We start from the raw sequence: 22,481 nt of genomic DNA, 5'->3' as shown, positions 1-22,481 counted from the left end.
TCGGGCTGGACCCGCCCCCCGAACCCCTCCTGCAGCCAAACCCCCTGTCCTGAGCCCCCTGCTGCACCCCATACCCCTCCTTCACCCTGACCCCCTGCCCTAAGCCCCCTGCCACACCCCTCCTGCACCCCAACTCCCTGCCATACCCCTCCTGCACCCCGACCCCCTGCCCTGAGCCCCCTGCCGTACCCCACACCCCTCCTGGACCCCAACCCCCTGCCCTCAGCCCCTGCTGCACCCTGCACCCCCTGGGGGCAGGGACAGGGCAGAGTTGGGGTGGGGGTTTCAGTAAGGGGTTGGAATCGGGACAGGGAAAGGGTGGGCAGGGGCGGAGTGGGGGTGGTTGTGCGGCCCTCGGGCCAATGTACTAGTCCCCATGTGGCCCCCATGGTCATTTGAGTTTGAGACCCCTGTTGTAGAGCAAACAGAATGTAGTCATGTAACTAAAGACATCTATAATGTATACATGCAAGGTGTCTGAATTAAAGTTGCATTGGCAACTTTACTTCTAGCATTTTTAAAACTTTTGTAGCCTTAAACATTCCTCTCTACGTAATTTCCTAGCGCACACTCAATGGAGATAGAATGTTCAGAGATTGCAGGAGCAAGCCTAATAAATTCCAATGAACCTGTGCGAATGGCATTTGTCAGGAGTTTATAACTTGAACACATGTGGGTACATTCTCATGTCAACAGCACGACCACAGGACTATTCCTTTGGCAAATTTCAATCCTGAACACATGGAGGCACTTCAGCTTTCCAAAAATACAGTAGAAAAAACTAGAAAATTTTCCCACTCACGTGGATCCTGGAAACAGCTGAACTGGTTTTGTTGAAACTTTACATAATAATTCAGCCTAAGGCAGAGGGCCAGCATGGAAAATTTCATCTCAACTGGTTTAGTTTGGCAATGTTCTCATCAACTGAAAACAAAGGCTTAGGGTGTTAAGCAAATTTAACTATAGGTGTCACTACTTGCTCAGACTATAAAAAGGGAAACTTCCTAAAACTTTGTATTTACCTTGTTTTAATGCTTTGGGGAACAAAACTACAAAATTGCGATATCTCCAGATTTTATTTATTTCTAGTAGGCCAACCACTCTATCACTAACTTTGCCTCCTCCCCCCAAATCTTTGTATTGTGCACATAAGCATGCTTTATACTGAGTTCAAAGAAAGGGGATAGGGGACTAATAAAGCATAGCCAAGAGATGCTGGCAAGGTCTTCCTGGCCAAAGCAGTTGGCCTCTGAACTGGTTCTCTTTTTTGTCTATGTCCTGAAACTATGACGATCCTATTGTCTTCACTAGCCATCCTTTTTTATCCAGTTGTGTCTAATTCTGAAGACTGCAGCAATGCTAAATAAAGTTGCTGTAGGTCCGATCTCTATTTCTGGAATGATTGTGTGTGCTGTTTTAATTTTACAGTTTAAATGCTTAGTATTTCCTCTCAGTACATTATAAAAGCAAATGTTTCATGGTATATTGCTTTCAGAAAAGGTAAGATGATAGACTAGAAAAAATATCTTTATAAAAACATATCATTCATGATTCAAAACCTAAGTTCGGAATTCACTACAGGATGTGGAATTCATCTGAAACTAAAAAGGAAAAAAACAAAACCATTTGATTTTTTTAAAAAAAAATTCACATTTTCCACAGCTAGGTTTAAAAGCATTTGAGTTCAAACTAGAAGACTTCCTGAAAAACTTTTACAGTATCAACCCTTATACTGGACCTCAGATGTATTTATGCTGCAAAGCTGTTTTGAGTTATCTTGAGTTTGGCAGCTGGGATAGTAGACTAATACATTAGCCTGAAAGTCTGTCAGTTGGCAAGCTTCTTGCAAGGGAAATGGGTACTGATCATGGAGTCTAGCTGCAGGAGACAAATCTCAACTACAAACAGCACAACGATTATCTTCCCTGGTAAACCACAGGCCAGTCTGCTCATACCACAAAGGCAGGAAAGAAGTTAGTTAGAATGTCATCTGGAGTTTAGGGCAACTTTGTAGATGCTAAGTGGGCATTGCTACTACAGCCAGTGTCTTCGCATGCCAAGAGTCTATCTTACATGTAAACATAGTTTACATTTACTTATTTTAATTTGATTTTGTTTTATAAATTAATATAAGAGTAATTATGCCAGAGACTACACACCCTTTAACAACTAAAGAGAGCCATTCACCAACAAATCTAACAGTCAATCATATTACACAAAAACACACAAACGAAACCATTACCACTGAAAAAGTCCCGCCTTTCCCAGTTACTATCACTCAATGTTAGTATTCACCATAAAATATTGCTGGCTGACCATGTTTGTAAAGAATCAAACTAGTTGACTGTGTGTTGACCAGGACTTTGTCTTGGTTTACATTGACTTGCAAATTGTGTTCACCAACATATCAATTCACTGTGAACGATTCAAACACTGTCAAAATTTGTAGTGCAGGCCACCTCTCACACATTCTCCATCCCCTAAAATGTAGGAAAACAAGAGCTTTACAGAGGGTAGGTACTTTACAGACGTGTTAAACAAAAGGTGCCTGTAAACTGATAAGAAGGAAACAAGAAGAAAATGAAGCTCGGGATTGACAAAGATCAGTAATCATGTCACTTTGGTTGGTTGGTTGGTTTGGTTTAGGCTGTGGAATAGTTGCTAGAACAGAGGTGATAGCCTCATTACTTGTATCAATTCAAACCAAACAAAACTCTAGAAATATGCACAACAGAAAACAATCCTGCACTGACAGGAGAGGGAATGAATGGCCTAATAAAGTCTTTGCTATCTACAGGTTACAGGGACCTAAAAGCAATTTCTATCAATTATATGGGATGAATAACAAAAACCTCACAGATTTTGTTAATATTTGTAAAGTGCTGAGCATTGAAGTCTCTACAGAAGTGGTAAGTATTTTATATAAAGCCAAGTAACAAAAATATTTCCTAGTAACAACACTTCTCATCATTAGGCAATACCAAAGCTGCACACCGTTTCAGATTTCTTGTGTCATCTTACTGCATGAAGCAGCTGTAATCAAAAACAGTTTCTAAACAGCATACTTATTTCGAGGAAAAAAGACAGGAGAACCGGAGTTTTCACACTGATTAAAAGGACAGTATGGAGGCACATTTCAACACTGTAAAAATCACTTGTTTGCTCACTGTTTATATAATGAACTGTTTGAAGCTTGAAAATGAAATCGGGCCCTTTAAACTTTTTCTCTTTATTGTGTGCATACTGGTTGCAGGGTTGGTTGTTTCTGAGTATAAGGCTGCTGGTATTTTTGTTCTGTTTTTTAAATAAAAAGAAAGAGCAAAGCTGCATGTGCTTTGGAAAGAAACAGGATTATTCCAGCAGTGTATCATACCATATTAAGGCACATCTAGCAGCTGATCGAAGGACTAGACTCATTAAGCAGCACCATCTGACAATTCATTATTTATTCAGTGTTCCTATGCCAGATTGTGTGTCATACGCTGGACTTTGGTTTTGTGTAGATTTTTTCCCTGGGTTTACGTTACAGGAGAGTTGAGCTGGAACTAAATTTCACTTTTCTAGCAGGCAAAATAAGCAAGCCATTTAAACGAGTCCAGGACACTCATTACCAGTAACTAGTAGTTCCCTTTCATTCCACCAGTTGGTGAAGGTCCAGATTATGTGGAATATTTGTCTTCTATTGTGACATGGAGAACTTTCTAAAACAAAGATGGACTGATAATTCAGAATTAATGACTCATTTTGATCCTGCTGTCTAAAACATTTACTAATACTTTCAAATCATTTAATGAAGCAATGGGTCTATAGGAAAACACCTTAATGTGTTCTTATTGATCCTATAAATTAGTGAATTCTGGAAAAGAGGCAGACTGTAGGCAGTAATTACACACAACATTTAAGAGTAAGTAAAAAGGGTGGGCTTTTTTTAAAAAAAAAACTATTTGAGCAGTTTTGTGGTATGGTAATACAATTAATATCCACTTTTAAAATCCTGCCTTTTTCCCTTTCCTACTCTGCAGGGAGTCTCTACCCTGTTCCATATTCACAGGACAACTAATTTAACTTTTTAATTGGGATTTAAAGAACATCTATTTCTAGTTACAGGCAACTAAAACATTCTTAGGCATTCAGATACAATAGCAGCTGGCATTATAATTACGGCAACTGACAATAAAGGCCTAGACAGGTAAGTCTCCCGCAATTCAAGCATCACATAAGCAGCCTAAAACTGACCACACCCATGTAAGAGAGACAAGGTGGGTGAGGTAATATCTTTTATTGGACCAGTTTCTGCTGGTGAAAGAGAGAAGCTTTCGAGCTACGCAGGGCTGCTCCTCAGGTGCGGAGAAGAGCTCTGTGTAGCCCAAAAGCTTCTCTCTTTCACCAGCAGAAACTGGTCCAGTAAAAGATATTACTTCACCCTCCTTGTCTCTCTAAAATGCTGGGATCAACATAGCTGCAACAACACTGCACACACCAACATAAAACCAGTCCATAAGGTCACCAAAAAAACCCACCTCTTGCTCTAAGAAGCTCAACACCTACAAATCCCTCAGCTGGGAGTTTGCAGTATGCACCCAAGGTCAAATGATGGTTATTTTAGAAAAAGGGGAGCCAATATCGGAATGAAGATTTTCTTCAGAGGAGATAACACTGCCTTTTACATGGTGAGGGCCCAGCCTGGGTACCTCCTTGGATCACAAACACAGCCCCATCACAAATCATCTCTTACACAGGCACATTCCAGACCACATACCAGTAGATATCCTTCGATCCTAACACCATTTCAAGTAAGGAGGTAGCAGACTTGCCACTTCAATGAAGAAGGAAGCTGCCTTATTGTTGAAGCATATATTTAAATTTAAGTAGCGCCCTTTCTTGGAGCTCTCTGTTAGGTATTAGTCATTTGGAACTTGGAGTTTTACACTCAAAGAGGTACAATCTGTTTTTGTAAAACAATCACTATCCCCATCTCCCTATATCCCAAATGGAAAGCCAGCTCTTCAAGTAATCCCATCTAGTCATCAGTAAATTTCTCACCCTACATCTCTTTTATCCTGCAGTTTACAACGCTGTACAAATGTATTATAATAAAACTGGAGAAGGAAAAGATTGAAGCATCTGTTTAAGGCTGTGAAACCATTTAACACAACTCTATGACCCAGGAGGCAGAACTACAAAAAGAATAGGAGGTCAATCCACTTCTAAAGATAACATTTTCTGGCTTCAAGGAAAACCATTTCCTCATCATCAAAACACTTTATACATTGCCATAACTACAGAGACATCCTAAAACAAGGAGAGACAATACTACATTGCTCCTCAAACCGATTTCGACAACATAGGGCTGTGGTACCGTTGCAAAGTCCAACTTAACTGAAATGGCTTTAGAGTCGCAGTTCACTCCAAGTGCAAAAAACCCACCATAATATATGGATTACATACATGCCATACTACTGTTCTACAATAAAACATCAGCAACCTTGAAAAAGAAAGCTACTCATGCTGAAATCACCTATCATCGGAAAGTCATTACCTTTGGAGGCAAATCCTAAAAGTTGCAACACCTCCTGAAAATGGTGGACTGTATTCTAAAACAATTCCTAATTTTCAAGGATTTAGAAAGTTGCTTGCAAAAATACTCCCTAATGTTAAAGAGAACAACTTCCAAAAAGAGAGAAAAATGTCACCAATTGATGCCAAAAATAAGAAGGCAAGAGCAGCTAGAAAGGAAACAGCTGTTTCATGTTTTAAAGTATCCATTCAACTGTTCTGTTTCAAATCTCCCCATGCCCAACAGGAGATGTCAGTTTGCCTGTTCTGGAAATCAGCATGTAATTGCATATCACTGAAAGTAATTACATTCAACAGTAAATTGCAAAAGATTAAAACAAACTGATTTATCTTTCATTGTTCAGGTTAAAGCAAGTATCCCGTCATGGTCAGGAAAAGATGTAGTGTGATAGGCTCCTAGGTACATGCAATTATATTTATCCAAAGGAAAGAGACACCATGAACCATCATTAACAAGAGACTTGAATATTCGACTGCGGTCACAATCTGATAATGAAGAGTGTGTGGGGGTGGAGTGTATGTACATAGCTCACACTGGCTCTACTCGATCACCTTTATCCATCCTTAATGCAGGGAGCATAGTAAGCGTACACAGTCAACACACTGAAGGCCTGTCAGGAAAGTTACCAAACCCACCACATTTAATTTGCTTATGAACATGGAATCAGTTATCATCCAGTCTTAACTTAGGCTTTGTAGTTAGGCTGTAAAGCTCCTTAGAACTCTACACTCCAGGTGGGCTTTCTGTACTGTATACATGTACCCTTAAAGAAAGAGAAAGCTTAAAATAAAAAAGGAACTGTAAGTACAATGACAGGTTTCATAGTAGCAGCGTGTTAGTCTGTATTCGCAAAAAGAAAAGGAGGACTTGTTGCACCTTAGAGAAAATGCATCCGATGAAGTGAGCTGTAGCTCATGAAAGCTTAAGTTCAAATAAATTTGTTAGTCTCTAAGGTGCCACAAGTCCTCCTTTTCTTTTTATAAGTACAATATTACACATTCATCAAGTTCCATTCTTATGCTGCAGCCTATTGCTAACCACTTGTCAGAGGGTAACTGCGTCTCAATGTTTGTTTTGCTGAAACAAAGTTTCATCCATAACTTTACTTGACTGCATTCTCGAAAATGATTCGCAAGCAATACTAACCAGTATATTGCATGTAAAATTTATGTCTAATTGAAATGGGTATGCCAATTCATACTAATGATGGTCACCTGGTTTATCATAGAATCATAGAAAATTAGGGTTGGAAGAGACCTCAGGAGGTCATCTAGTCCAACCCCCTGCTCAAAGCAGGACCAATCCCCAACTAAATCATCCTAACCAAGGCTTTGTCAAGCCGGACCTTAAAAACCTCTAAGGATGGAGATTCCACCACCTCCCTAAGTAACCCATTCCAGTACTTCACCACCCTCCTAGTGAAACAATGTTTCCTAACATGCAACCTAGACCTCCCCTCACTGCAACTTGAGACCATTGCTTCTTCTGTCATTAGCTACCACTGAGAACAGACTAGATCCATCCTCTTTGGAACCCCCCTTCAGGTAGTTGAAGGATGCTATCAAATTCCCCCTCACTCTTCTCTTCTGCAGACTAAATAACCCCAGTTCCCTCAGCCTCTCCTCATAAGTCATGTGCCCCAGCCCCCTAATCATTTTTGTTGCCCTCTGCTAGACTCTCTCTAATTTGTCCACATCCCTCTGTAGTGGGGGGACAAAAACTGGACACAATACTCCAGGTTTGGCCTCACCAATGCCAAACAGAGGAGAATAATCATTTCCCTCAAACTGCTGGCAATGCTCCTAATAATATAGCCCAACATGCCGTTGGCCTTCTTGGCAACGAGGGCGCACTGCTGACTCATATCCAGCTTCTTGTCCACTGTAATCCCCAGGTCTGCAGTTTTCTGCAGAACTGCTGCTTAGCCAGTCGGTCCCCAGCCTGTAGCAGTGCATGGGATTCTTCCTTCCTATGTGCAGGACTCTGCACTTGTCTTTGTTGAACCTCAGCAGATTTCTTTTGATCCAATCCTCCAATTTGTCTGGGTCACTCTGGACCCTATTCCTACCCTCCAGCGTATCTACCTCTCCCCACAGCTTAGTATCATCTGTGAACTTGCTGAGGGTGCAATGCATCCCATCATCCCGATCATTGATAAAGATGTTGAACAAAACCGGCCCCCAGGACCGACCCCTGGGACAAACCACTTGATACTGGCTGCCAACTAGACATCGAGCTGTTGATCACTACCCATTGAGCCCAACAATCTAGCCGGCTTTCTATTCACCTTATAGTCCTTTCATCCAATCCATACTTTTTTAACTTGATGGCAAGAATACTTTGGGAGATTGTATCAAAAGCTTTGCTAAAGTCAAGAAACAATACATCCACTGCTTTCCCTTCATCCACAGAACCAGTAATCTCATCATAAAAGGCGATTAGATTAGTCAGGCATGACCTTCCCTTGGTGAATCCATGCTGACTGTTCCTGATCACCTTCCTCTACTCCAAGTGCTTCAAAATGGATTCCTTGAGGACCTGCTCCATGATTTTGCCAGGGACTGAAGTGAGGCTGACCAGTCTGTTGTTCCCTGGGTTCTCTTTCATCCCTTTTTAAAATATGGGCACTATATTTGCCTTTTTCCAATCGTCTGGGACATTCCCTGATTGCCACGAATTTTCAGAGATAATGGCCAATGGCTCTGCAATCACATCAGCCAACTCCTTCAGCACCCTTGAATGCATTAGATCTGGACCCATGGACTTGTGCACGTCCAGCTTTTCTAAATAGTCCTTAACCTGTTCTTTCACCACTGAGTGCTGCTCACCTCCTCTCCATACTGTGCTGCCTAGTGCAGCACTCTGGGAGCTGACCTTGTCTGTGAAGACTGAGGCAAAAAAAGCATTGAGTACTTCAGCTTTTTCCACATCATCTGTCACTAGGTTGCCTCCCCCACTCAGTAAGGGTCCTGCACTTTCCTTGACCACCTTCTTGTTGCTAACATACTCATAGAAACCCTTCTTGTTACTCTTCACATCCCTTGCTAGCTGCAACTCCAATTGTGCCTTAGCCTTCCTGATTACACCCCTGCACGCTCTAGCAATATCTTTATACGCCTCCCTAGTCATCTGTCCATATTTCCACTTCTTGTAAGCTTCCTTTTTGAGTTCAAACTCATCGAAGATTTCACTGTTAAGCCAAGCTGGTTGCCTGCCATATTTGCTATTCTTTCTGCACATCAGGATGGTTTGTTCCTGCGCCCTCAATAAGGCTTCTTTAAAATACAGCCAGCTCTCCTGGACTCCTTGCCCCCTCATATTAGCTTCCCAGAGGATCCTGCCCATCAGTTCCCTAAGAGAGTCTCAGTCTGCTTTTCAGAAGTCCAGGGTCCGTATTTTGCTACTCTTTCTTCCTTTTGTCAGGATCCTGAACTCACCCATCTCATTGTCACTGCTGCTTAGGTTGCCACCCACTCCTACTTGCCCTACCAATTCTTCCCTGTTTGTAAGCAGCAGGTCAAGAGGAGCACAGCCCCTAGTCGGTTGCTCCAGCACTTGCACAAGGAAGTTGTCCCCAACACTCTCCAAAAACTTCCTGGATTGTCTGTGCATTGCTGTATTGCTCTCCCAGCAGATGAAGTGTGATTGAAGTCCCCCATTAGAACCAGGTTTAACAGTGACAGAATTGGTGAAAACAGCAGCACAAAGAACCAAGTGTCATAAGGAAGGAAATGTAACTAAAACCTGCTTTAGTAATGCTTTAACCTTTTTTTGGTTTTGTTTTTGAAACAAGAATTTAATGTTTAAGCATTTTGCTTGAATAGTCCTAAGAACCTCAGACATATTTTGTTAATGTATGACAATATGATAATGAATGTCCCTTACATTGTCTGAGGGTTTAACCTCTACTAGTAATATAAACTAATGGCAAGTTGCAAAATATTGGTTAATATTTCCCTCTCAAATAGCTGAATCCACTATAGCAGGAGATGCGCCTGCTGTACTCAGTAAGAAGGCCATTCTTTGGAAGTATCTTAATTCATCTTAAATTACAGATGTACTCTGAAATATGACTAACAATGGTATCATGGTGTTTCATGTGTGCTGTGTTTTCATAATGCCACATCACCTGCCATCTAACTGCCAGCTCTGCAAACTTTGTGCATTCAAAGTCAATTTCAATTCTTGCTTCTTGCACACAACCAAGAGTATAAGTTTTGGAAGCAAGAGAGACATTCAGTGACAATTGTGCAACTCAAATGCCTTCAATGGGATTACACGTTCATTCTTTAAACTGACTGGCAATTAATTCTGTTGATGCACAGCAATACATAGAATCCAGTTCATTCCTTCTTAGCTGTGCTGGCATGTGAATGGTTAACAGGAGAAAAAAGCAGTAAAAAAAGGCATGTACAATAAGTACAGTAGCACCTCAGAGCTACGAACACCTCAGGAATGAAGGTTGTTTGTAACTCTGAAACGTTCACAACTCTGAACAAAAATGTTATGGCGGTTCTTTCAAAAGTTTTCAACTGAACATTGACTTAATACTGCTTTGAAACTATACTATGTAGAAGAAAAATGCTATTTTTAACCATCTTAATTTAAATGAAACAAGCACAGAAGCAGTTTCCTTACCTTGTCAAATCTGTTTTCTTTTTTAAACTTCCCCTTTTTTTTTTTTAGTAGTTTATGTTTAATGCAGCACTATACTTGCTCTTTTTGGGGGTGAGGGTGGGGGAGAGGGTCTCTGCTGCTGCCTGATTGCGTACTTCCGGTTCCAAATGAGGTGTGTCATTGACCGGTCCGTTCGCAACTCTAGTGTTCATAACTCTGAGGTTCTACTGTAGCTATGACTCCATAAACAAAGGAAGCAGATTTGTTACAGGAGGTGCAATTTTATATAATCACTTTTTAGAGAAGAACAGTACTCCCATACTTATATGTTCAAAGGAGGTTTCATTTCATTACTATTTGATTTCGGAAGGTGATATGTCCATCTTTCTACAAGATACAACTATCTTGAACAAATTTGATAAGAAACTGGAGGTAACATAAAAAGCTACATACAATAGAATCCACTAATAAGAAATTCCATTTATAATGAAATAGAATGCAAGTCCCAAACTGTTTCAATGTGACAATTTCACTTTCAGTCCCACTGACACATACTCCTTACAGAATGCTTTCATGTCAAGAGTAATTGGTGTGCTGTGTAACTTAAATGTGTACATTTATATGAATGGTAAAGCTGCCTTCATCTAGATTATCAATGAAAAGAATACTTTATGTAAATTAAAAGATGGATTTAAATAGGATGTGTTACAGGCTGCACTAAATATTCAATTTTGCCATTTGTTACAATTTCTATGCTTGAGTTTTCAGCCTTTAATCATAAGCCAACTATCCATTTCACAAAGATGGATGATTTCCATCTTCATGCTCCACATTCATTTATTTCACTAAATAAGTCTGTAAGTGATTCGATATATTAAATGGATTCACAAAATACTTTGATACCATGATGGGAAGCACCTTTAAAATATCTAAAATGATTGTCTTATGAGAACCCCAGAAGGTGGGACACATGTTATGCAGGTGATTTAGAATATCCTCAAGTAAGAAGGGTCAAAGCTCTATATAGAATACACCATATAGAAAAAAAAAACAAGCTTGAACTTCACACAAAGAAATTTCAGAGGTTGGGGATATGCAGATATCAACAGCAGAAACAATTTCATCTATACTCCACTCCCCTTTTCCCCTCCATGGTAGTAATTAAATCAGAGAAGAATTCAACAACTTAAGTGAACTGAAGCCGTCCCACTGGTCACCCCATATTTCAGGTCCTCAAAACCTAAAAACTGTCCAATTGCAACGTGATGCTCTAACCTGATATATCATGCTGTGATGGCCACTGCTACCATGGAAGTTTTCTGAAGCCTCAAGTATTGGAGGTAAAGTTCTTCAAGCAAATGGCATGTAGTGAGCAAATAGTGAGATTTTGCAAAGGTATATTAAAATACTTCATATGCAAGAGTTTGTAAAAGTTCCTATGTCTTCATTGCTCTTTGGAACATGTGGTTCATAAGGATGCTAATAAATTAGAGAGAGTTCAGAGAAGAGCCACGAGAATGAATACAGGACTAGAATACATGCCTTATAGTGATAGACTCAAGGACCTCAATTTATTTATCTTAATAAAAGGAGGCTAATGGGTGACTAGATTACAGTCTTTCAGTATGTACATGGAGAACAAATATTTTATAATTGGCTCCTCAATCTAGCAGAGAAAGGTGTAACATGATCTAATGGTTGGAAACTGAAGCTACACAACTTCAGGATAGGAAAAGATGTACATTTTTAACAGTGAAGATAAAGGCACAATCTACCATGGGCAGAAGTGGAGTCTCCATCACTGGACATTTTTAAATCGAGATGGGATGTTTTTCTAAAAAATCTGCCCTAGGAATTGTTTTAGGGACATTCTATGGCCTGTGTTATAGAAGAGGTAGACTAATTGATCACAGTGGTCCCTTCGGGCTTTGGAATCGATGAATAACTTAACAGTCAGGTTATTCAGTAAAGATAACTCAATCCAACACAGGAGAGAGAAATGAACCAACCTGCCAGTCAATGATATGGTTACAAACTATATCTCCAGGGACCACGTTAACTTGTTATATACGGGGGCAAAAAGAGCCAGACTATAGAATTTGTGTACTCCCAATTGCCTCAGTACAAGAATCATGACACAAGAAAACAACTTGTATATTTATTTTGAGTGGTAAAGGTACCATAAATATTAGATTTGCAAAACAGTCTTGCCTGGCTAGCCTCTTACTTTATTAGAAAACTTAAAGCTGTTAAAATAAGTTTCAAATTAGCGATACTAGCAGCTAAATGGTTGATCTACTGGCAATTTTGAAGAGAGGTTTATTTACTGTAATTTGTTCAAAGTAAATGCACGTCAGTTTAATACTGCTGATGTTTATACAAGTATCTAAGAGGATTTCACGTTCTCTCCATTAGGTGCTTGTCAGACACTGTACTTTAGTTTCACAAACATAAGCTGAGAGGAAAAACATTGTTTGCAATTCAAATAATCAGTAAAATTCCACTGCAAGTTTCTACATTGAATTTCCTTCCTCCTTAGTTGTGATATTCTAAAACTGTATTATTTTTTATAATCCAAGAGATTATTTTTCCTGTACAAATAGAGCAACTGTTTTATAAACTGTCATAAAAGATGAGGATTACAGGTAAAATAAAATATTAGCTACATCATACCACTTTCACGTGACCATTCCAAAAAAATGCTATTTTTAGAGGTACATTGTCCTGCTTCTGGCAAGGATTACTTAATACAGCACATTCAAGACGGAATAAACTGAAGTGGAAAGGTGAATAGTATGCTTTATACAATGCTCATAGGCTTAATATGGTTAAGCCAAACTAAATCTACTGACAGCAAAGAACTAGAGTGCAAATAGAGAAGAATACCAAGACATTTTTCAACAAGAACTTACCTGTGTTTTCAAAGGAAGCTTGGCAAACTAAGTTTTTAAATGAACTCCACAACGTGGCTTTCATAAAATGGAAGTTATTCAGACAGAGCTAACCCAGAAACAGATTTCTGTAACTTTTCAAAAACAGGCCCTCTACATTTTGCAGTTTTAATTCTTAAATGATTTAAAATGATTATCTTCTAAAAGTAGGGGAGGAAAAGAAAAAGACATCCTCCACCAATATACTTTAAAAACCAACTGAAGTGGTTTTGGAGAGAGGTGGAGCAACAAGGGGAAAAAAGCCAGATTTCAGCATTGGCAAGAACACAGCTATCTCTAGCACAAAAGAGCATTTATATGCTCCGAGTCCAGCTTAAAAAGGCAAGGAGAGGGGGCAGGACAGCCAGAAACACAAGGCAAATTTGAATCAAGGACCTTAGGAACAATATTTATTTAAGTAGTATCATCTACTGTAGATTTCTACAGCTTTTTTAAAAAGCTTTGTACTAGACAGATTTGATCATGCAGAACACGTCAAAGACGAGAATGAGCTAGTACAACAGAACTTGTGTACTCGGAATATTCATTATGCTATTCCAACTAGAAAACAAGAAGGCCAATCTGATCAATACACATCATTAGATTTGAATAAAGAAAAATGGCTAAAAATGTTTAAGTTGCAAAGAAATGACATAGAACTACTCTGTCTTTGCTAGCTTATCAAACAAGCCACAATTTGAAATTATCACATTTTAAATGAATTCACCACAATTTAAGAACTGAAAACAGTAGTTTCAAAAGAAAATTAGCACATTTTAAGTATTTGCAGAAAGTTTAAAAATGAAACATGTTGCTGCAATGGTCAAAACTGCAGGAGGCAGCCTTCTTAAAAAAAAAAAAAAAACCCACGTCCTAGACACTTTGCAAGATGGAGTCTGAACTAACAAATTAAGTCAAGCTACTTGTCCCAAAGGGCTTGCAATCTGAATTCGATAGGACATACATGGTAAAACAATGAACAATAATTTAGGAAAGGGCATTGAGTGGAGAGATTATTAGAGAGGCGGAGGCAGGAAATATTCCTAAAAAGTGTGGGATTTAAGATAAGAAGGAGGGAAGGGATAGGTTGTTTCACTTAAAATAAAAATAAAATAAAATAAAATAAAATTCCGGTAATGTCTAAGAATCCAAATCAAGAAGCAGTTATTAGGCAGTCCCTTCCCAAAACAGTTCACAAGGTAGGTGAGGAAACACCACAATAGAAAGTAAGAAGCTGAGTGTGGAAAAACAAGGGAAAAGATCAAGGAAAGGAGTGGGAGAAATATAAAATGCTAGTGAATGAGTCGGAGAAAATGAGATGGGGGAAGATTACACAGAGCCTTAAAAGCAAGGTTAAATCCCTCACTGCAGACCCTGGAGGACAATTATATTTTCTCATGCAATAATTTTTCAATTATCCTTTAGGAATTCTTCCCTGGACATCTTTTATACAAAAGCATTCTGTGAACTGCTATGCAAGGATTATGAGGAAGTGGAAGGAGCAACTGTTGGAGCAAGAGACACTAGCATTTTCAACGCCATGTATAAATCTAGGCTAGCTCAAGTTCATGAGGAGAAAATAAACTAAATTGTGCAATATAAAGAATTACGGGAAAAGAAGAAAATAATTGGACTGTGAGAAACTAATTCTGTTTTGAAGTTATGGCAAAGGTCAGAACTTTCCCAGGAGAAGCAGAGGAGAATTTAAGAAATTTGCACAGAACTAAGGCAAATATACTATTGTTGGTGAATGTGCAATGCGGAACAAGCCACACAATTCAGATGTGGCATTTAAAGAGCCAAATTGGGCAGGTTCTGGCAGTAGAATGGGAAGCATAATGCGGGACGATATACAATGTCCTAGAATTCATTATGGCAAAATTTTTCAAGTAGTATGAAGAAAAGCAAACCTGCTAATGCGTCTGTAAGAGTTATACAATAATTGTGTGTCAAGGGAAAGCAAGGTAAATAATTCAGGGTAGTTTAGTAATTAGGCTCTGACAGAAGACGGCAAAGTTGAGTTTTGTTATAAGCAAAATAAAAAGTTAATTCAATTCTTGAAAAACACTGTCTACACAAAAAATTGCTTTGAACATTTCTCAAGCACTCCTAGTACCTTTACAATTACATCTGCTCAAAGCAAGTCCCATCAATGCCTTACACGAAACTCAACAGAACCAAAGTATATGGTGGTGTGGTGACAGGAAAAGAAAGTGTCACTGGAAGGGGAACAAGGTCAGGCACCATAGAACCTGCTGTCATAGACATGTTTCACTGAGGACAATGCAGAGAACTCAGGTAATGAAAGAAACTCCACACACGACTTATGATTTCATCTTTGTATTAGCTAGAGAATGGGAATGAAAAGGAGTACAAGAGTTGGGTTTATACTTCACAGAGTGTGGTCACTATTACTCTAAGGGAAAAAAATTTCTTCCCTCTCCAGAGAACAAACGAGCAAGGCACGGAACACATTCTGGTTGCTATTTAACAGCCTCAAGAATAATGGTCCTCCAGGCTCACCCCAAAAACACCCCTTTGCCTGCACCTCCAGATGCCAATTAATCAAGCACAACGGTTCTCAAAGTGTGGGTTGGGATCCCAAAATGGGTCACAACCCCTTTTTAATGGGCTCGCCACGACAGGCGTTAGACTTACTAGTACCAAGGGCTGAAGGCTGAGCACCACCGCCCAGGGCCATGGGGCTCTGGCTTCAGCTTCAGGCCTGGGCAGTGGGGCTCAGGCTACAGCTTTGGCCCCTCTGCCCAGGGCAGCGGAGCTCAAGCTTTGGCCCCCGTGGCCCCCCCACAAGGGGCTTGGGCTTCATTCCCCCCTCCTGGAGTCATGTAGTAATATTTGTTGTCAGAAGGGAGTTGCTGTGCAATGAAATTTGAGAACCTCTGATTCTAGCTCAAGCCCATCACCATGTTTCACAGAATCATAGAACTGGACGGGACTTCGAGAGGTCATCTAGTCCCGTCCACTGCACTCAAGGCAGGACTAAGTATTATCTAGACCACCCGTGACAGGTATTTGTCCAGCCTGCTCTTAAAAATTCCCAGTAATGGAGATTCCACCACCTCCATAGGCAATTTATTCCAGTGCTTAACCACCCTGACAGTCAGGAAGTTTTTCCTGATGTCCAACCTAAACCACCCTTGCTGCAATTTAAGTCCACTGCTTCTTGTCCTATCCTCAGAGGTTAAGAACAACAATTTTTTCCCGCTCCCCCCTATAGCAACCTTTTATGTACTTGAAAACTATCGTCATGTCCCCTCTCACTCTTCTCTTCTCCAGACTAAACAAACCCAATTTTCCCTCATAGGTCATGTTTTCTAGACCTTTAATCATTTTTGTTGCTCTTCTCTTGAATTTCTCCAATTTGTCCACATCTTTCCTGAAATGTGGCACCCAGAACTGGACACAATACTCCACTTGAGGCCTGATCAGCGTGGAATAATTATTTCTCGTGTCTTGCTTACAATACTCCTGCTAATACATCTCAGAATGAGGTTTGCTTTTCTTGCAACAGTGTTAGACTGTTGACTCATATTTTGGTTGTGATCCACTATGAGCCCCAGATCCCTTTCCAAAGTATTCATTCCTAGGCAGTCATTTCCCATTTTGTATGTGTGCAACTGATTGTTCCTTCCTAAGTGGAGTACTTTGCATTTGTCCTTATTGAATTTCATCCTATTTACTTCAGACAACTTCTCCAGTTTGTCCAGATCATTTTGAATTTTAATTCCATCCTCCAAAGCACTTGCAACCCCTCCCAGATTGGTATTTTCGGCAAACTTAATGGTATAGAGAGTACACTTATAATCTAAATCATTGATGAAGGTATTGAACAGAACCGGACCCAGAACCGATCCCTGCGGGACCCCACTCATTATGCCCTTCCAGCATGACTGTGAACCACTGATAACTACTCTCTGGGAACGATTTTCAAACCAGTTATGCACCCACCTTATAGTAGCTTCATCTAGGTTGTATTTCCCTAGTTTAGTTTATGAGAAGGTCATGCAAGACAGTATCAAAAGCCTTACTAAAGTCAAGGTATACCACATCTACCCCTTCCCCCCTATCCACAAGGCTTGTTACCCCATCAAAGAAAGCTATCAGGTTGGTTTGACAAGATTTGTTCTTGACAAATCGATGCTGACTGTTATTTATCACCTGATTATCTTCTACATGTTTGCAAACTGATTGCTTAATTATTTGCTCCATTATCTTTCTGGGTACAGAAGTTAAGCTGACTGGTCTGTAATTCCCTGGGTTGTCCTTATTTCCCTTTTTTATAGATGAGCACTATATTTGCCATTTCCCAGTCTTCTGGAATGTCTCTCATCTTCCATGACTTTTCAAAGATAATTGCTAATGGCTCAGATATCGTCTCAGTCAGCTCCTTGAGTTTTTTTACTGTGCTGTTGCAAACAGCCAACCATTGAGAGCATTCCCCTAATCATAGCAGCATGCCTATTGCTCTCAGCCAGTCTGGGGTTCTGAACTACAGCTTCTGGTTCTGGTGAATGAAACGCTGTTTCCTCACTTCCCTGGTCTGTTCACCCAACATGGAATATAGCCTTTTCAGATGACAATCATGCTTGCTGGGCAAAGAATAGAACTATGGATGTCATCAACAGTCCAAGCACAATTTGGGAAACATCTTGCAAAAACACTTCATAATCTCAGCGACATTGTGCACTTTGATTACACATCCCATGTAGGGCACTATGTATTACCGTCTCCAGCTAAATAGCCCCCACAGTGGGCTTGGCAACATGAAATGCATATATCCATCAGCAGTACTCATCTGAGGTTGCCAGTTTTCACAGAGTAATTACTACTCTAGTTAATGGCAAGTACACGTGGAAGAATTTATGCTCTTATGTCTGGACAAGTTCCCCAGAGATACAGAAACTGTATGCCTCATTCAGACATTCTATACCAACAACAGCACCTCATTCTAAGTCTCGATCACAGCTCTGTTTCCCCCTGTCACTGGAAGTATTCCTGGCCCAAAAAAGGCACTTGGTTTGCTTGTGATAAAAATACCTGTCATGCAGAATCAAATGGCAGCAGAGGCTCAGAAATGGTAGTGGAGAAAGCTCCAGGAGATCATGAGGGTGATCAGAGAGCAAGAACTACAGTCCATGGAGTCCTTTTTACAGCTGCTGACAGTGCAAATAAGTAAGAGAGGACCGGGTCACTCTCTTATTCAGGCCAAGGTCAACTGCCAGCTGACTCCTGGAGCTTTCTCCACTACCACTTCTGAGCCTCTGCTGTCATTTGACTCTGCATGACAGGTATTTTATCACAAGCAAACCAAGAGCCAGCTCAGCTCCCTTGGGGTGTACACTGTTTTTGTAGTAAGCACATAAAAGATCATTCCCAAAGAGTGGTTTGGGGTATTCACCCTGTCTCCCAGGCCAGGATATCCTTCTGGTTTCCACACCACCTTACAAGTTCTATACATCCCGATGCCATGAAGCTGTGACAGGGATAGGGAGTTTGGAATATGCAAAATGTTCTGGGACTGAAGCACCAGAAGTGAGTATTAAGGCTAGTTAGTGTGGGTGATGAACCTTCCTAGGTCCAAGTGGTATTATAAACACTTATCTGTAATATTTAACCTTGAAACTGTTAAAGATGCACCTCTCATTAACTGTACTGGTTCCATGCCAACAACATAAAATATTTTTTAAAAAACCCTTATTTTTGCCACCAAAATTAGCAGGAATGATTCTTGTTCTCTGGGTATTCAATCTGTTGAGTAGGAGGTGCCATTTTTACTGTAATTTTTCTGACTACAACCATACCTTGGGCAAAAAAAGTCTCACATTATCCCCATGTACAGTACCTGCTAAGGATTTCTAAAAAGAGTAGTCCAACAAACTATTAAAAAAAAAAAAAAGAAAAAAAAGTTTAAAAAGGTTTCATCTTGTCAGACTAGAGAAAACACAAAAAGAAAAAAACATTTTGAAGTAAAAAGAATGTGCAGATTCACTAGGTTAAAAATTGCAACTGTGGTGTCTATTGCAAAGTCGCTGAGAATATGATTTCAGAACTAAGCAAAAACATAAGCGAAGTGTCTGAGCCAGTATGGCCATTCTTATATTCTAATCCCTCTGCTGATCTAGGACTAATGTAATGGGGTGTACTTATGCCACATGTGACCAGAACAGCAAGGGGTAAACAGAGGGCACTGAACCAAAGAAGAGAACCAACCCACAAGCCTCATCATTCCGGGAGCAAAGCCTCCAGCTGTGTCTAGGCAAGAACAAGAAATAAAAAGAGGCAGCAGAACCTATAAAAGCTTCCTCTATTAGTTTCCACACCAACGGTCTGCGTTTTTTGACATTTGGTTACTTTTCCCTGAGAGTGAGAAACAATATGCTATATTTGTTATGAAAGCTAAAGACTGAGTTTTTTAATATATTTCTATGACAACACTGGACCACGCTGACTGCCCCCCTGAAATAATCAGAAGCCCAATTTCTTTGCTTCTGGGGCAGCAGATTTTCCCAGGTACAGTTCCAGATCTGCAGGAGACAGCGACAGTGCCAGAAGATTGGGGGAAGGAGGGGGACACATTTTGGAATTACTTGCCAAAGATCTTTGTGCATCCCTTGTCTGGTGCTGTGTTCCACTGTCTGAGGCTGTGGCTCAACTCAGACAATGCATAGCATATCACATTTACGGATGCTTTAGGGAAGGAAGAGATGACAAGTTGTGTTAATAGAGTATATCTATTAGTTATTAAGAGAGTTCTTACCTGTATTTTTATTGGCCAGGTGAAGTTGCTCACGTAAACAAAGAAAGTGATGTTGGGGTTGCTCCGGAAATCAAATTTCTCATTGGAGAAGCTGTCCTTGTATTCCTTTATGTTGGACCTTGAAACAACTGGTATCTCCTCCCCTGCCTGGGTGCCAGCTGTTTCAGAATTTAAAAAGTAGCAATAAAAGTTTGCTTTCAGCGCCGATATTAAGTGATTTTCAAAGGGGACCAATTATCCTTAGTTATTAAGCTATGGCTGTGACAGTAAAAGGAACTATTCATCTGAAGACTGCAATTTTGAGTTGTATTTCATTAGTAGAATCAATGAACACACAAAATATTGCATTACAAAAAATTAGATCAGCATTTCCACTGTCTCCAATGCACATTATCAAGATGTGAGAATTGGAAAACTGGAGAGCGGAAAACTAAAATTCCTTTCTTAATTTAATTTCTTTCCCACATCCCAATTTCTAAAATGTAACATATAGTGTTTAATTATTCCCGTACAGTTGAGATTCTGGTTTACTTTTCTCTTTTACCTGCAAAACTCGTTGACCAAGTTATGTTCAGGTTGAAGTTTTTAGATGCGTTGATAAACATGTCCAGGTCTCTATTTTGCTGATTTAGAGAAAAAGAGAGAGAAGAAAACAGTTATTTTTAACAGATGTCATTCAACTAAAATTGATCTGTTTTGAAAGCAACTCTCACTAAAAGTATCAGAACTATAGTTATTTCACAGTATGTTGAATAAAATACTCATCTACATGTGAGAGCACTAACATCCAGCAAGACACATTTTAAAGATCCACTGTATATAAAATAGAACATAGCTGTACATTTTCATTTGGATCTCCCCAAAAAGAAAAGTTTACTTCAATGTAATTCCAAACCATATTCATTTAGGGTTCTTTGCAGACTATCCTAAGTATGATTCTGGGGTCACTGGCAGTGGCAGCATTCAAATATATTTTAATGCAAACACATTTAGATAATTTTTGGTTTTAAATACTCTTCCCCCGCCCCCAATAAAACAATTAATTTTGTATCCTCACAAAATATCTGCCCTGGTCTAGATTTCAATTCATGTTACCTATTGGTATTCCTCCCCGCCTCCATCTTTGCTCTGACAATGGCCCTCCATATGTTCCTCTCGCTCCAATATCTGTGCCTTCTTTTATAAAATTATATAATATAAATTTTTATAATAGAATATAAATTTATAGCCTCTTTTGTGATAACTGGGCCTACAAATTTTCCCTAACTCTGAGCTCAACTGTGAAAAGTGAGTGAAAGTTCACAAAATGTTACAATAACTCATAATAAATGTTGACAGGGAAAAAGTGCAAAAAGACTGAATTAGCCTAAACAAAAAAAGGCCTCCTGATATAACTCAAGGACTGTGTTAAGACCATGCCTGGTCAACAAGAAAAGTATGGGACTGGAAATTAACCAACCAAAATTGGTGTGTCAGAAATTAGGTCTAACTGGTGCACAAAATAATGAGGGGATGGGACCATTCTGTCCATCACTCCCTTTTGGGGTCCTTAACAAAAAAGACGTGGGGTGAGGGGAAATACAGACAGATGGCTGACTAGAGAAGAGGAAGGTGAAAACTTCATCATGACAGCTGCCAACCCCACCATCTCCTCAGACTCTTCATCGTCTAGTTACAGAGAGATGTCCTGAGCAGACTGGGCCAAGGAAGAGGGACTCAGACGACATCACCATTGCCACCTCAACTGGCTCATGCTAATCCCAAATATCACCTGACACGTGAGGCTGTGTCTCATACACATCCTTCTCTTTTCTTTCCTTCCCCTGTTTCCCAAAAGGTTCTTTTCCTTCCCACCATATTTCTTCTCTTTCCTAGCCCTCTCCTTTTTCCTTTTGTCCAGCTATTTGTCTTATTAGACAACAATGCATATGTTGCAACATTGCTGTAAGCCTGAGCCCGGAAAGGCAGCTAAAAGCAAAGCCCTAAACATCCCGATGCTGGTACAAGTTTGTCAGGTCTCAGAGTCGCTGATAAGACCTTGTGCTGTGCTTGTATTTCTCCAGCAGTGAAGCTGCAAGTGAGAGATAACACTAGAGACAGAAGTTGTATTTTCTATCTTTGTTGTTCTTCACTTTTCCCTTTTGTGTGCATTTCATTTGTTTTGTCTTTTAGGAAATGGGATCAGATTTCAACGACAGTAACAATAGCTCCTGCCCATTATAAGTAACTAAGGATAGTTAACATCCGTAGTACCATCTAAGAGACTTTCAGACAAGTGGGCATGTTTTTAAAGACTCTCTCTGGCTAAAGGGAGAGGGAAGAAGGAATGTTGTGAGAATGAAACTTATTAATGCTTTCCCTTTTAAATGCTTTTTAACGGTTTTTTCCTTATTTTCTGTATTCCCAATAAGGGATTCAAACGATTCTTAATAGTGTTTGCCATGTACTAGGCAGGCTGGGGTCTCTGTATACCAAACCCCAAACCTTTTTTAACACTGCTTAATGCTGGACAGCAATAGCACCATGTTAATATCTTTGACTCTTTGGATCCATATATTCCATCTAACTAAATACAACA

The 22,481-nt window shown here is 39.9% G+C and overlaps 1 protein-coding gene across 2 annotated transcripts in view; it reads right to left on the bottom strand.

The window, feature by feature from the left end:
• ATRN (attractin) overlaps window positions 1-22,481 on the bottom strand; it is a 268,648-nt gene that overhangs the window by 94,571 nt on the left and 151,596 nt on the right. For both annotated transcript variants that reach the window (XR_013346039.1, XM_077816039.1), the window contains exons 23-24: window positions 20,448-20,526; window positions 19,904-20,061 (exon numbers count right to left, since the gene is read on the bottom strand). Coding sequence is in view for 1 of the 2 variants with exons in the window: in XM_077816039.1 (XP_077672165.1) it covers window positions 19,904-20,061; window positions 20,448-20,526 (237 nt within the window). In the remaining variant the exon portion in view is untranslated. The remainder of the gene's footprint in view (window positions 1-19,903; window positions 20,062-20,447; window positions 20,527-22,481) is intronic.

Source organism: Eretmochelys imbricata, chromosome 4, assembly GCF_965152235.1.
Source record: "Eretmochelys imbricata isolate rEreImb1 chromosome 4, rEreImb1.hap1, whole genome shotgun sequence".
Taxonomy (NCBI): Eukaryota; Metazoa; Chordata; order Testudines; family Cheloniidae; genus Eretmochelys; species Eretmochelys imbricata.
The sequence above is the reverse complement of the archived record's forward strand: the minus strand, read 5'-3'. Positions and strand labels throughout refer to the sequence as shown.